Below are 17,146 nucleotides of genomic sequence, written 5' to 3' on the forward strand. Positions count from 1 at the left end.
AAAGCCTTTCGAAGTTTACACCCTATGTTATAGCGCCCCCATCTGACGGATTGGGATCAAATTTTTGTAGCAGCATTTGGAAGTCATTTATACTCAACGTACCAAGTTTCGTGTCTCTGGGTCCTTCCAGTTCGCCATAAATGGTTAATGACGAATAGGCCACGCCCACTTTCACCTATCAACATGGCACTCAAGATGTTAGTTAATACTCGCCCATAGAGCATGCATACCAAATTTGGTGAAATTCCGTCCAACGGTCTTTGAGATACGCATGTGTAGCATTTATAGCGCCCCCTATAGGTTGAGCTCAACATGCTTTGGTAGGCAGATTCCCAGTACAGTTGTGAACCTACCCACCAAGTTTTGTGATGATAGGACAAAGGGTGTGGGAGTTATGGCCAATCATTTCATAGCCCCGCCCATTGCGAAGATACATTGGTCCGTGGCGGCCATGTTTTTTGTCCAATCTGGCTCATTTATAGTAGAAATGTGTCTTTTCGTCCCCCGAAGCCGTATACTGAATTTGGTGTCGATAGAGTCAATCTTTCACAAGTTCTATTAATTTTACTGTTTTTCACATTATGCTAATTAGCAAAAAAAACCTAAGTAGGCAGAGCTTGATGGTCCAATTGGCTTTTTTTGTAGAGCACATGGAGCTGGACTTGTGTGTCAAATTTCAAGTCAATCAGACTTACAGTTTGAGGGGCGTGGCCTTCCCAAAAATGCATTTTCAATCCTTAATTACAGCGCCACCATCTGGCTGACTGGGCTCATATTTTAATGAAAGTTGATACACATCATTTCCAATCATTGGGTCAAGTTTCACATTTCTGGCCCATTCCAGCTCACAGGAATTTGAGCTCAAGCGGCAGACAACAAATAATAATAATAATAAACCGGCACAATTCCAGAAGGGTTCTACCCCTTCGGGGTTAGAACCCTAATAATAAATATAGCAGCAAGCGGCAATCCGCGGGTTCTAACCCCTTTCGCCCCAAACCTGCCACCCCAACCCTCATCCCCCGCAGTCGATGACATAATAATAATTGAAACTATGTATGGTGCATATTTATAATAGTAGCCCACTGCAACTTTGCTCTTTTTTTACTATAATTAAATGTTATTTTATATATCATATGTTATAATGTTCTTTCATGGAGTATATCTCTATTCTGCTGAAAAAAAAGAAAGCAGGCTCACAGCTGCTGCAGTTTCTTATCTTGATTTGCAGACTTTGTAAATTTTTTGTCACCATGATTGTTATTATTAGTACTTAGATCATCAAAAATCAAGCACAATGTGACCATGGATAGACACTTCAACACCCCACCCCACACACATTTTTCTCAAGTTCTCTTAAGTTTTATGTTGGAGTTCCTTGATGTTATTGAGAAATAAATATTCAAAATTCATAAGTTTTGACTATTTTTTTCATATACAAAATAACTTTAATTACCACACATATAGGCAAAAAAGTACTGAAAACAGGTACCGATATATACCGGCACTGATTCGCAGGTACCAAGTATCAGTACCGTATCGGTTCAAATGTGAAAGGTACCCGTCCCTAAATATGGATAACTCTAATGTGTGTACTATAACAAGTTATATGTATGTCAAAGTTTACTCAAGTACTGCACTTAAGTACAAATTTCAGGTACTTGAGTATTTCCATTTTCTTCTACTTTATACTTTCTCTCAACTACATTTATGTCATACATTTCGTTTCTAGTTACTTTGCAGATTTAATGTAGTGCTTGTAGGCTATTAACTCTGATTTGTTAATAATAAAATAGTGTTGTGTTTGTAACATTGTCTGAGAGGATGCTGCGTCAGAGCCAAAGTAGCAAATACTTTGATTCAAATTAGCAATCTGACAGAAAAATCACTGATACAGATAATCAGAATAATGCTTAGTATCGGCCCCGATGGTTGGCCAGGGCTGACTATCGGTCTAATTTTGAAACAATATAATGACAAGTAAGACATCTGATCTCTGAGTCGAGGTTTAGTTACAGCTCTGGACTAATACAAGATTGGAAGTAATGAATTCAGTTGACTCTAGCTGACGGACTTGTGTTAACATTGCTGAGCATAAGCTGTATAAAACTGAATTGTGAGACAATTTCTCATGTATGCTGATGTTATTTATGATAGGAGCACGCCACTGGGCACCTTAACAGGGTCTGAAGTCCGCTTTTATGTGAGGAATAATATTTCCCATTTATGTAGAAAGAATAATGACGTATAGCACGTATTGTTAATGGATTATCTAAGCAGGTGTGCTTGTAATGAAGCTACAAGCACACCTGTGACCGCCATGTGAACTCTGACCCTCATCAGGCCATACACACCTATGCGAGGGGCTCTGTCTACCGTCTGGTTTGACCGTTACAAGATCTCACGGGACTGCCCGGAGCACCTTGAGTCCATAGATGCCATGTGCAGCACCTTAGGGTCCATCATTCAGGATGAGGTCAACGCCGGGATCCCCAAACACCGGATAATAATCGGTATGGATCTGTGTTTCACTGAATGTTTACTGCATGCATGTGAAAACCTAAACATTTCGCTCAGATTCCTCTGCTGCTCTCTTTAAAAATACCCTGCCAACATGTCTGAAACTCACATATTAACGCACTGCATGCCATCGGTTTAATGAGAGCACAAACGGATATGTGCAAATCAAAGTTTGTGTTGCTAGGGGAGTTACAGGCCTGGTATTAACATCCATCTTTAGTGATCCGATTACAAGAGGACAATCTACTGTAAGTCTGTCTGTTCAAGCCTTTAACATGTGTTTTGAGTGACCACTTGTGGTCAGCAGACAGGCTGGTTTGTTTTCTAACACTTTTTACAGAAAACAAACAACTTCATGTTTGGATTTAATGTTGAATTCACAAGAATACACAAATGATTCAGATTTTTTTGTGGCTGCATGCAAAGGTTTGTTAAGGAGTCAGGTGATATTGTGGTTACTAGTTCAAACAGTCAAACAAAGTGTGTTCACAAATAGCTGCTGCTAACACTGACAGGTTAAGAGAGACCTAACATGTCATTTATAGTGCCTCACAAAAGTGAGTACACACCTAACATTTTTGTAAATATTTTATTATATCTTTTCATGGGACAACACTGAAGAAATGACACTTTGCTACAATATAAAGTAGTCAATGTACAGCTGGTATAACAGTGTAAATTTACTGTCCCCTCAAAATAGCTCAACACACAGCCATTAATGTCTAAACCACTGGCAACAAAGTGAATACACCCCTAAGTGAAAATGTCCAAATTGGGCCCAATCAGCCATTTTCCCTCCCTGGTGTCATGTGACCCGTTAGTGTTACATGGTCTCAGGTGTGAATGGGGAGCAGGTGTGTTTAATTTGGTGTTATCGCTCTCACACTCTCTCATACTGGTCACTGGAAGTTCGACATGGCACCTTATGGCAAAGAACTCTCTGATAACTATCTGAAAAAAAGAATTGTTGCTCTACATAAAGATGGCCGAGGCTATAAGAAGATTGCCAACAACCTGAAACTGAGCTGCAGCACGGTGGCAAAGACCATACAGCAGTTTAACAGGACAGGTTCCACTCAGAACAGGCCTCGCCATGGTGCACATGCTCAGCGTCATATCCCGAGGTTCTGTTCCGTTCCGTTTTCTTTTCCGCTTTTTCCGTGAGGGTTGCGGAGATGTTTTTATCTCCCCTTTTTTCAGGGGAGGTTACTGGGGCCAAATCCAGTGACTGTGGGCGACTGTATTCATGGCACACCCTGAACGAGTCGCCAGCTCATTGCAGGACCCTTACTGATGGCAGTGGCTGCCACACAGGTGCCAACTGCGCATCATGAGCAATTTGGGGGTTCAGTATCTTGCTCAAGGATACTTCGGCATGTAGTTCAGTTCCACCCCAGGGGAGCAGGGATCCGAACCAGTGACCTTCCGATCACTAGTCCAGCAGCTCTACCCACTGAGCTACAGCCGCCCCCGAGGTTATATATCCCGAGGTTGTCTTTGGTAAATAGACATACGAGTGCTGCCAGCATTGCTACAGAGGTTGAAGGGGTGGGGGGTCAGCCTGTCAATGCTCAGACCATACGCCGCACACTGTATCAAATTGGTCTGCATGGCTGTCGTCCCAGAAGGAAGCCTCTTCTAAAGATGATGCCCAAGAAAGCCCGCAAACAGTTTGCTGAAGACAAGCAGACTAAGGACATGGATTACTGAAACCGTGTCCTGTGGTCTGATGAGACCAAGATAAACTTATTTGGTTCAGATGGTGTCAAGTGTGTGTGGCAGCAACCAGGTGAAGCGTACAAGTGTGTTTTGCCTACAGTTAAAGTGAAACTCTCGCCGAAAAGCAACCAAGGCTTTATTTGGGATTGAATATGAGTCAAACCTTCGTGTGAAAGCATAATTACGACGAAAGAGGCCCTTTTAAGATTTACCGTAGTTTTGGTTTTGGGCACATTAATTTTGAACGGGAGTGCATGGGGCAAGACATGCTAGCATCAAAATCGCTATTTTTAGAACACTAAGAAGGCTCGACACAACATGAAACTTTGCTCGTAGCATCACCAGGGTCTCTACTCATGAACACGAGCATTTGTCATGACTCTGGTTTTATGTCTCTGTATTCATGTGTTGTGTGTCTTGTGTCTCATGTTTTGATTTTCCATGCCCTCTTGTGTCATGTGTCCTTTAAGTTCTCCTGTGTATTTTCCTAGTTGCAGTCTGTCTCCCTCTGTCTGTCAGTGTTTTGTCCTCCATGCTCCTCCCTCTCGTTACCTCACCTGGGCTCCTCTCTCCTCACCTGTTCCTTGTCTGGTCATTAGTCTGTGTATTTAGTCTGTGAATCCCCTGCACTCCTTGTCCGTTCATTGTCTCTGCCAGTGTCTGTTCATGCACCTGTCCATGTTCCTGCCTTGCCTCCTTTCGTGTCTCATGGTATGTGTTGGATTTTGAGTTTTGCGATCTGCATTTTTGATTTTGTACTTTGTCCTTTTGTTTGCACTTTGTTTAGCTCTCTTGGTTGCTACTTTGCTTTTGTCTCGTTTTTGGTCTTGCTCCTTTTTGTTTTTGTACTTCAGCTTTAGTTTTATTAAAGCTCGCCTTTCGTTCCCCTCATTGCTGCCTATTGTCCCCTGATTATCTGCGTTTGGGTCCAACTCCTATATTTCCATAGTTCTTCCCTTTAACCCCCCGCCTGACAGAATGAACGGACCTAAAATGGACCCAGCAGTAAATGGCCTGGAGATAATCCGCTGGTACCAGGACTTTGTCACCAACCCCACCAGCAGGGCTCGGCAGATTGCTGCAAGCAACCTTTTTTTTCAGGCCACAGCCCAAACCCATGCCTCAGCTCCAGCCCCAGCCCATGCCGTAGCCACAGCTAGGCTACCAGCCCAGGCCTCAGTCTCGACCCCAGGGCCTGCCAGTCCTGAGGCGTCTCCTTTCTGGGGAACCCGCCTGGCCTTCAAGGTTTCCCTGCCTAGGAAGTGCCGCTCTCGGTGTCGTCCGGGCTCCTTGAGGTCTGGCGCCCTCCTTTGCTGTCCTTCGCCGACACCTGCCAGTGGCCTTCAGTCGGCGGCCCGGTCGACACCTGCCAGTGGCCTTCAGTCGGCGGCCCGGTCGACACCTGCCAGTGGCCTTCAGTCGGCGGCCCGGTCGACACCTGCCAGTGGCCTTCAGTCGGCGGCCCGGTCGACACCTGCCAGTGGCCTTCAGTCGGCGGCCCGGTCGACACCTGCCAGTGGCCTTCAGTCGGCGGCCCGGATGGCGCCTGTTCCTGCCAGTGGCCTTCAGTCGGCGGACCTGATGGCGCCTGTTCCTGCCAGTGGCCTTCAGTCGGCGGACCTGATGGCGCCTGTTCCTGCCAGTGGCCTTCAGTCGGCGGACCTGATGGCGCCTGTTCCTGCCAGTGGCCTTCAGTCGGCGGACCTGATGGCGCCTGTTCCCGCTCCTCGGTCGGAGGCCCGACCAAGGCCTGTTCCCGCACCTCGGTCGGAGGCCTGGCCGAGGCCCGCCCCTGCACCTCGGTCGGAGGCCCGGCCGAGGCCCGTCCCTGCATCTCGGTCGGCGGCCCGGCCGTGGCCTGTCCCTGCTCCTCGGTCGGAGGCCCGGCCGAGTCCCATGCCAAGTCCAGCGCCTGCTTCTCGGTCGGAGGCCCGGCCGAGTCCCACGCCAAGTCCAGCGCCTGCTCCTCGGTCGGAGGCCCGGCCGAGTCCCACGCCAAGTCCAGCGCCTGCTCCTCGGTCGGAGGCCCGGCCGAGTCCCACGCCAAGTCCAGCGCCTGCTCCTCGGTCGGAGGCCCGGCCGAGTCCCACGCCAAGTCCAGCGCCTGCTCCTCGGTCAGAGGCCCGGCCGAGTCCCACGCCAAGTCCAGCGCCTGCTCCTGGGCCTTGTTTATGAAAAAGAAGGTTTATGAAAAAGAAGGTTTTTGAACTACTCACGTTAGCTGCTGCACCTCCTGCGCGTTGCCGTCATGGCAGACAAAAAATTTTGATCCCCGAGTGCGACCTGACAGGCAGGAGAGTAATGGTGAACCGCTCCTCAAGCGTGCCTGTCAGGTCACACTCGGGGATCGACACTTTTTGCCTGCCATGACGGCAACGCGCAGGAGGTGCAGCAGCTAACGTGAGTAGTTCAAAAACGTTCTTTTTGTTCATGAGTAGAGACCCTGGTGATGCTACGAGCAAAGTTTCATGTTGTGTCGAGCCTTCTTAGTGTTCTAAAAATAGCGATTCTGATGCTAGCATGTCTTGCCCCATGCACTCCCGTTCAAAATTAACGTGCCCAAAACCGAAACTACGGTAAATCTTAAAAGTGCCTCTTTCATCGTAATTATGCTTTCACACGAAGGTTTGACTCATATTCAATCCCAAATAAAGCCTCGGTTGCTTTTTGGCGAGAGTTTCGCTTTAAGCATGGTGGTGGGAGTGTCATGATCTGGGGCTGCATGAGTGCTGCCAGCACTGGAGAGCTACAGTTCATTGAGGGAACCATGAATGCCAACATGTATTGTAGGGGTGGGAATCTCTTGGCACCTCACAATTCGATTCGATTCCGATTCAGAGGTCAACGATTCGATTCTAAATCGATTATCGATGCATCTCAATGCAGCAAGTTTTTTATGTACATTTACATGCACGATTTTTAAAAAATAAATTAATTAAATCTGAGTTTGCTCATCACTTCCTACTTTTTTCTCACTGTGTGACTACTTGGTACTTTCAAAGCAAAGTATTTGTAATGATCCATACTTAATATACTTCCATTATATTTAATTAATAAAACAAATGAAAGAAATGTGGCAAGTCAACTGGAAGGTTACATTTGCTAGCAAACATCCAGCTTTGCAAAGAACGAAAAGAAAAGTGTGCCTGTAGCAGCATACATGTAGTACATTAATACAGCTGCAGCTGGTCGACGGGTCGATACAGGTGTTTGTATCACAGGTTGATCTGGACGTCTCACACTTTGCCACAGCTGACTGACCTCGCGCTGAGTTCGGGCTGGATTTCAACATACTGTGCAGGCTGTATGACAGTGTACAGTTTTCACATCGACTTGGATTCAGCTTAATAACGATGTATGCGGCTGGGAACGATGGCTTTAAGTAACCATTTGAACGCACAGCGGAATGACAGAAATACCCGATAGTTAGTTACAGGTGTCGCAAGTTAACCTGGACACTGCGCACTCAACGCCACAGCTAACAGCTATCAGCCAACAGCTAACAGCCAAAAGCGGTCTCCACGCTGCTCTAGCGCCGCTCGGTGTGAACAAATGCCTCAGACGTTCCACCCATGAGTTGTTTGTGTACAGACATTCACGACACATCCCATGTTTTTTTTGTGTGCATGCCGTCAACTGTCCGGGCGCTGCACTTCCGCACTTCTGAGTTCCGGCTCTTGCGTTCCGTCACCATTACGTTGTCAATTAACATGTAGAAAATCGATTTTTGACTTTTGTGAATCGATTCAGAATCCTCCACGTCCGAATCGCGATTCATCTAAGAATCAATTATTTTTCCCACCCCTAATGTACTGTGACATACTGAAGCAGAGCATGATCCCCTCCTTCTGAAACTGGGCCGCAGGACAGCATTCCAACATGATAACGACCCCAAACATACCTCCAAGACAACCACTGCCTTGCTAAAGAAGCTGAGGGTAAAGGTGATGGCCTGGCCAAGCATGTCTCTAGACCTAAACCCTATTGAGCATCTGTGGGGCATCCTCAAACGGAAGGTGGAGGAGCGCAAAAGCCTCTAACATCCACCAGCTCCGTGATGTCGTCATGTAGGAGTGGAAGAGGATTCCAGTAGCAACCTGTGGAGCTCTGGTGAACTCCATGCCAAGAGGGTAAAGGCAGTGCTGGAAAGTAATGGTGGCCACACAAAATATTGACACTTTAGGCACAATTTGGACATTTTTACTTAGGGGTGTACTCACTTTTGTTGCCAGTGGTTTAGACATTAATGGCTGTGTGTTGAGTTATTTTGAGGGGACAGCAAATTTACACTGTTATACAAGCTGTACACTTACTACTTTACATTGTATCAAAGTGTCATTTCTTCAGTGTTGTCCCATAGATATAATAAAATATTTGCAGAAATGTGATAGTTGTACTCACTTTTGTTAGATACTGTACATTACAGTGAAGCACATTGAGATCAGACGGAGTGTGATCCATTCTGCCCATTGTCGTGTTTTCTTCCTCATCCTCCTTTTCCTCTTCTTTTCTTCTTCTTCTTCATCTTCGTGAAGATGTGCCTGTTCAGAAAGCAAAATCTCTGCTCTTCAATGCTCTCTGGAACCCTCCTGTACTACCTGCGCTTCCTTTCTCTGGATTTTCTCTTTTTTCTCTATCTCTCTCACACACACACACCACAGTCCATTTTGGCCTGGCTCTTCCTGACTCCCTCTGTCATGATATGAAATGAATAATGCATCTCATCAAGTTACCGTGTCCTTTGATATGCTGCCAGCAGAGAATAAAAATGGGTTTCCAGAAGAGATTCTCAGGTCCTGGAAAGCTTTTAACCTCAAATGTTCTGCTTATCAAGTTCACATATTAATAACAATGAAATAAAACCACTTGGATCAAGTACTATAAACATTATGGCTCAGGCAAGGTAAGTAAGTTCCCACAGGAAACATATGGTAGGACATTGAGTGTTTTAATTTCAGCAGGGGATGGCTGCACATGAAAGGGGAAACCGCTGAGAGCAGTGGGAAAAGGGTTAACCTATAATGTGTAACTATATAGGAGCAGTTGTGGCTGGGTAGAGATGGGTGTGGGGTGGGGGTGGGGGTTGGCAGTGCAAGACTCCACTCCAGAGAAAGTGAGTGAAAAAGCACATGCTACTGGGAAACTGCTGAAATATTGTCTTACTAAATCAAAACATTTTGTCATGAACTATAAATAGTTGAGATGCTCGGCAGTGCTGGAGAAATGCGGTGCCATTTACCCAGAGTCCACTTCCCCTGCTCACACACTGACAAGCGCCAGACGTTTCCATGGAAAAAGATTTGAGGGAGGCCAGCCACAGGCTGCAGTGTTTGTGTGTTGTTTTAGTGTGCAGAGGAGTGTTCACACAGAAAGGCAAACAATTTTTTCGCCTCACGTTACTCACTTGAGTTTGACCACAGGATCATTTGTGTGATTCACGTTAGGTGCACGGGTTTGACTGCAGTATAATTTGCCCCAAATAGCCAGAATACCGTACTGTAAATTAGCCGTAAGCTGTTGAGCAATGACAGGCACCAAGGGTGTGTTTGTGTTCAATTCGGCCTCTAACTCAACTCAGTACTTACCAGAGAGTCCAGATTTCTGAATGTATCAAAATGCACAGAGGGTGAGACTGTGTGTGCTGGTACACATCTTTAACACCATGTGCACTGTGCATAAAGTCTTTTCAGTGTGATTAGTTTGATGATGCGAGTTGGAAAAAAGGAAAAGAATAGTTTGAATTAGGATGATATTTTATTTAGAGCTGTTTTTTCACTAGATTGTGTTACAGGATTGCATCTATAGTTAAAACCTGTCTCTATGATCACACAGTGAAGCACAAGTTGTTACCTCTGTTTCTACTGCCTTCTGTAAATATGTTTGTCATTGTGCATTATGACAATTCTAATGATCTTTATGGCAATTAACAAATAGATACATGATCTTTGTATACGTAAATAAAGATTATTTTCCTGTATTATTTGGGAGTAAGAATCCTTCAGGTGTAACTGGCTCTATATAAGGGCTGTAGCTCTGTGTAAATGGCTGTGCCACATGACACAACAGCTGCTTTGGTGTTGCTAGAGGATGTTACCAATGCGCAATTTAGGCTAGAGTGAGTTTTCAAGGACCGTACTGATGTTCTAGCCCATGATCCCCCTGAGCGGATCCCCTCTCCTCCTCCAGGAGCTCATACACTCTCACTAACACGGGGATGAGCTTCTTTGCCTTGAAATCAGAACACTTTTTTTTTAAGTCTTTCAAAGTCTGTGATTCTGAACTCAGCGTTCACCTCTTCTGTCACTTTCTGCCATTTCACTTGCTTAGTTTTGTTGCTAAAGCCAGAACTGAAGCTCCAAAATAAAACTTCTTTTCATCTTTAAGTTTGATCAATCATTACTTTAAGTTCACAGTCTGTAAAATAGTGCTTCCTGTTCTTCAAGCACTTCTTCTAGTAGATTGTGGGGAATGTCAGACAGCTCGTCCTCATGCATACAATTTCAGAGTGATTGAGATGTATGAGGAAAAGACACGTGGGAACAGACATATGTGGGCTTTTAAAAATCTGATGAAAAGACCACATATGCATGTTTCCTGTTTTGTGTGTACACAGATGTATACACCTGAATACACACAGAGTTTCAGACACTTGGCCCCTGGTGCAAGACATCACATTGTTATGTGATGGGTCAAATTTGTTTCCACACGTTCCACATTTGACTCAGTATTGTTGGTGCTGATAGTTTTGAGGTCTCTACCAATGTCTCCTCCTTGCCTCCTTGTTAGCAGCCTCTGTCATGCCCTGCCAGTGTCACCTGACTGAAAGGCAGCTTTTTGGCTCTGGATAGAGTCCTCAGCTCTCCATTCATCCAGGCCCTCTGGTTGTGGAATAATTATATTGTGTATTTTCTTAGGTATTATGTTTTGTATTTATGTTTTACCTCAAGATTGATGTGCTTCATATGGGAAGGCATTTCTGAAATGGTCCTGTAGAGCTGCTGTAGCTTCATTCGACCTTCCTTCAACAGTTTGTACTGATATTTTAACCCATTTAATCAGTTTGGAATTAGTTGGCAGGAGAAGCAGGGAAATATGCAGCAACACAAGTTAATATTTGTATTCAGATTTATCTCATTTTACATGAATAGCTTTAATCAAGTTGTCGTAAATCGACTTCACTTTTCTCAGTTGGTCCAAAAGATTTCAAAGATCAAAAAAGTCACCAGGAGTCTTCAAGGCTGAGTGCAGTAGGACTTTATTTGCTGGCAAAAAAGAACAGGATCAGACACAGACAAAATCCGTGAAAAAACAAACTGACCCTAATTTCAAAGCCCTGACCATCCTCTTGTAAACGTAGAAAACTAGGTGTGGCCGTTCAGGTCATTGCCTCAACCAATCCCTATTCTTCTTTATTTCTGCTGAAGCTGCTATTTCTCTATGGAAAATCCCAGTTCTACCATCTGCACTGCCGTAATTGCAGAACTGCATGTTGACCAGTTGCTCATCGCCTTGCTTTGTTGTTTGTTTTTTTTAGGTGCTCTCCCTGTGTCCCTAGCACTGGTCCTTAGAAACTCTGGTCTTCAGGCCTTCAGGCTTTTTGATAACTCAGTCGCCTCCTTGATATATCTCATTATATCTGATAGTTCTCGGCACTGCATTTTAATCAGTAGATGCACTTTTCAGTCAGCTGGTGTCCAGGAGTATGTTTCAGCAACTCTTTCACACTTTTTACCCTTCTTGTCTTACTTCTATCATTATAAGTTATTATCAGTTACTATTAGTCTCTATTTACTAACTGTGGTTATTTTATACTGACCACTTTCTACTTACTGTGGTTATTTTATACTACAAAGTATGTACACAGACTAACACACACACACAGAGAGATGACTTCACTAAACCCCATAGTTTGAGTGTAGATGTTCACGTTCAGATCTATGCATGTCGTTTTCATTTTGGACTTGTTGGGCCATAACTGTGAATTCTAGCTCTCCTCCCTTCATCTCTTCAACCCCCCTCTTTTTTCACTCCCTCGCTCCTCAACTCTCTGACAGGATGATGGGTACTTTCACACTTTCCCAGATGTACGCAGGATGCCCAGATGTACCCAGATGTGTGAGATTAAGGACAGACTCATGAGCGGCTGCTTATTCCATGGCAAAAAAAACAAAAACCTGATGATGTGGAACTGAGGACTCCTATCCATCTTAATGTTTTTTAAGTGAAGTATTTTCCACCTCTGACTGCATAAAGTGCCATGAGTAAGCTCCTGTTACCCATATGGAGATGAATGTGTTGATGATGGGACTTTTTTCTTATTCTACTAATTCTTGTTCAAGGAAAAAAAAACTTCAGTTGATGCTTCCAGGTGATGCAGCAGCAGTTAACGGCTCTCTCTTTTCTTTTTCTTTTTTTGTTTACTGAAACAAAGGGGGATTCTCAATGGGTGGGGCCATGGCCCTCCACCTGGTGTGTCGGTACCACCCTGATGTGGCAGGAGTTTTTGCACTGTCAAGCTTTCTCAACAAGGACTCTGTAGCTTTTCAGGTACATCAGCAATCAGCAATTTCTATCAAACCAATGGATGGAATGTAACCTGTGAATACATTTGAAGTGTCAGCAGCAGCAGCAGCAAACAGCTGACAGACACAGTTAGAGACTAGCCGATGAACATAGTGGAAGATTGAGCAGTCTAAGAGTCAAATATTTTTCTCAGGAATAAGTGGAGACCAAATATAGTGAAAAGAGAGTGAAAATTGGTTGATGCAGAAATAGGTAAGTGTTTTTTAGTCTGAGTCATAGGATGTAGGCTGTTGGTATGAAGCCTATCATTGGGCACCTATTTCGGGTGGAATAGCTGTCTTCCTTCTGCTAGCTGTGTGTCCTGCTTCTAGTATCCACACCACTACATCAGACAGCAGCAACCTCAGACATATCAACCAACACTCTTAAATTGACAAGTGACTCTAACATTAACCTGGTCACTAACAGTGAGAACCTTAACAATACCATGATTAATCAGTGCCGCTCAGTCCCTCGCCGCTGGAACTTGTTTTAAAGAGCAAAAGTGATACATTACATAACATGGACAGAAAGTTCTAATTTTAGGTGACAAATATTTTGGGATGTCCCTAGTGTGGTTTTTTTAGGCCCCAATCTCAGTCAGAGTCCTTTTAATATGTGGTATCAGCTGCATAGCCACAGGCGTGCCCAGATAAAGAGGTGGCACACCCAACAAAATCATACGAAACATGAGTTAGCAGCATTATTTCTCATTACTACTAACACTATTAAAATTAATTAAAAAGATGCTGCCCTTAAGCTATTAAACTAGTGGTTGGTGACAGATCATTGTGACAAAGATGTCAAAACAAATGTTATTTAAGAGGCCATGGTTCAAAAAATAGAAATAGTCAGAAAAGACCGTCTAGGGAAAACTTAGACGTCGACATCCTCTAAACCAGGGCTGGCAAAGTGGCACCAGAGGTTGGTTTCCATAAGGTTTGATTTGGCCCTGCAGATGTTTCTAGCAACAAAAAACCCAAAACATTAGAAAAACAATAGAACATGATTATATGAATCATTGTTTATGCTGTTTTATTCTTTGTGAGGTGCAAATCCTCCTTAAATGTGTAGATCTCTTATTCTTCATTATTTTTCATAATCTAAGCACAGTGGGTGATACTTGGAGCAGAAAGTGAGTCAATGAGAGAACTTCCTAGTGCTACTTGTGAGGCAAGAGGAGAAACAAATGTAAGAAATTAAGAAAGACTATCCTGGCATCTTTCACTTGTTTTTAAGTTATAAACACTGAAAAGAAAACATTTTTGATCAGATTTAGGATTAGACCAGAGATTCTTTTTCTCACTTGCCTCTCAGGTCTTCTAGTATAGTAACATTTTACAATTTTACAATTCAAAACAATAGAATGGGCCTTTGCTTTACGCCCTTGGTAACTATTCATTTTCAGTTTCAGCCCTACAAGGGAAAAAGTTTGGGCACCCCTGTGTTCAACCAAATCCGACTTTTCCAGCCACAGCCCTGGGACAAAATGCCGTGGTAACCATTATGGACTGATCGGCAGTTGATAAGAGTGCAGATGTATGTGAGGATGTCATTTTAACTATCACATGTTGCCAAGCAACAGTAAATGAACCAACCTTTGCTTTTCACCTCTGAAAAGGACACTCATTAAATGTTCAGTCTCATATGCATTGGGATGCTTGCATGGTTAGGCTGGCTGTCATTGAGGAGGGAAACAGTGCTTGCAACACTAGCAGGCTGAAAATGGGCCAAACATTGCTAAGTCAAGAAAGGATTGGATTTTGATAAGCTTCACATGAGCGAAATGCTGATCTTTTAGAATATGTGGCCTTGATCTTGATTTTTAGAAATGGCTCAGGACATCTCTACTCGTCTTCCTTTTTTATAAACACATTTCCAATACACAGAGAAAATACCTTCAACAAATGCCACAGACTGGTGTTAGGGTCTGTTAGTAATTATTTTCCCTGCCCCACACAGTGCACAAATACATTTACAAGTGATTATCTAAAATGTGTTTTACTCCAGTGTTAAAATAGATCCATGTCATACCCATTTTTACTTTCAAGCAGAACACTGATTCTCCAGTTGAGGGAAAAAGTTTCTATGACATTCAGTGATTAAAATAATTTAAAAGTGTCACAGCAATCTTTTGAATTTGAGTTCCAGTATTTTTCTGATTAGATTTCTGATACAGGGGGCCTATCGTTATTTTAAATATCATAACACAGCAGTGATGTTACACTAGGAAATAATGATTGGAAGATTAAATAAAATATTGAAATATTAATGCAAAGATATTTATTTTGGGTCGACTAAATTTCATTACTTAAGAATTAAAATGATCTGCACAATAATCAATAATTTAGCAGATAGAACAACTAATTGAAAAAAGAATCATTAGGTAAAGTAATTGTAAGGTGCAGCATTAGACTACTTTATACCCACACCTATGTCAGCACTGGTTATAGTTTTAATATTATATATATTATATTTTGATAATTGACTGTAACAATTGCAGTCAGTTTGGAGTGTGAAGTAGGTTTGATGAGCAGTTCTCAAGAAAGCTGCCATCAGCAAAGGCCTGTTCTGACCAGGTTCAGTTTGAACAAGCACAGCACTACTAATGTAATCATGATAATAATGCATTAACAAGTTATTAAAATTCATCCCGCACCTTGAAGAAATGAGTAGTACCACTTTTAGACATATTTTGTGCCTGTGTGTTCTTAAAGGCGTTGGAGGAGCGGCACAGAACAGGACTGTCTCTACCCGAGCTGTTCCAGTGCCATGGGACCAGTGATGACCTTGTGCTGTTTCAGTGGGGGGAGGACACATCATTGTTGCTAAGGAAGGCTGGCATGACCACTACCTTTCATTCGTTCCCAGGCCTGTATCACCAGCTCTCCCAGCCTGAGATGGAGTTGCTGAGAAGCTGGATCCTCGAAAAGCTTCCCCTCACCATCTCCTCCTAACTCACTCTACATCATGATGAGACTATATGACCCTAGGTTTGGACACTGTGCATCTGTGCAGACCGGTACTGAGATTCTTTGTTTGGGCAGAAACAGATAGTATATAGCGTGATTGTTTGTTTTTTGTTGTGAAAGGACCGCCGAGTCCGTTTATGGTTACCTGTACTGTGTTTTCACTGTGTTTGATACGCTTGCTAGGAGCTCTTTCAGGCAACCCAGCCTGGGTAGTCTTGCTGCCGTGTGTGACCACAATACGTCGTATTCCGGCTCGATCAGCGGACGGCAAACGGACCTCGATTCGCTTGCCGACCACTGTTCGAGGGAGAGACGACCGCTGTGTACCACATGGTCGTTGGGTTGTTTCTGTGTTGTCTGCTAAGCCTCGCTTAGCTCTTTCCCTCTTTTACTAACACACATACACACGCACACACACATACACGTTGAGAGACGTATACTGTTTTGGGCGATCTGTTGTAACACACCGTTAACAACTCCGCTATAACCCAAGACGTGTGCTTATCATCCCTCCTTCATTGACTATAAAGACGGACTTCTACTAATTCGGAATTGTGGGTATCATCCCTGTAAATTCGACCCTCGTGTGGCCAAACCGCACAGGAGATCAAAGACGGCGCAACCGCTGCCCTTTGTTCAAATCTCGCGCGCACATGAAGTGACCACCCCTGGTCGTTACAATCACTGCCGCCATTTTTGAATTCCAGGTACATGAATCAGCACATCTGCATTCATCCCCTCGGAATTCGCATTCCTGCGTGACAGAGTCACATCCGGTGTTTTCTGGAATCTCGTCGGCGAGATTCCTTAGATCACGCCCACTAATTTGTAGTCCGGTGAACGTGACTTCCCAAGTCATGTTCGGCCATCTTTGTAGTCTTTGTTGGAGACTTACCTATACACACACACACACACACACACACACATACATATTTACCTACACACGCGTACACCGACACATACACACACACATACACACTTACCTACACACGTGTACACCTACCCATACACGTTTGGCTTGCTTATGTTTTATACTGTCAATAACTTAAAGGAAACCGTTGTTGGTTAAAGGTGGATTGTTTGGTGGAAGGAACTTTAATAAACACTGTTGACTTTAAATTGGACAGCCTCTGTGATTATTTGTACAATTTCATGTTGTAATAACTGCTGGTTGAGATGGTCAGTGCTCGGATTCACGCCTTCCCCCTTATTTAATTATTGATACTTTCATGATATTGACAATTTGAATAACTTTCAGGCTTTGAGACTCAAGGTAAATCAATTGATTGTTGATCCCTGATTTCAGGGTGGTGCCCCGTGTTCATTAACGACTCCTAGTCACCTAGGTGTCATTAATCAACTATAACAATATT

General features: G+C 43.7%; 1 protein-coding gene across 1 annotated transcript in view; it reads left to right on the forward strand.

Annotated features, from left to right (window-relative positions):
- Positions 1-16,892, forward strand: part of lyplal1 (lysophospholipase like 1) — a 59,178-nt gene extending 42,286 nt beyond the window's left edge. Inside the window, exons 3-5 of the mRNA XM_030394128.1 lie at positions 2,344-2,513; positions 12,671-12,786; positions 15,519-16,892. Of these exons, the coding sequence (XP_030249988.1) occupies positions 2,344-2,513; positions 12,671-12,786; positions 15,519-15,758 (526 nt within the window). The 3' untranslated portion in view covers positions 15,759-16,892. The remainder of the gene's footprint in view (positions 1-2,343; positions 2,514-12,670; positions 12,787-15,518) is intronic.
- Positions 16,893-17,146: the final 254 nt, after the last annotated feature.

This window comes from Sparus aurata, chromosome 17, assembly GCF_900880675.1.
Source record: "Sparus aurata chromosome 17, fSpaAur1.1, whole genome shotgun sequence".
Lineage (NCBI taxonomy): Eukaryota > Metazoa > Chordata > Actinopteri > Spariformes > Sparidae > Sparus > Sparus aurata.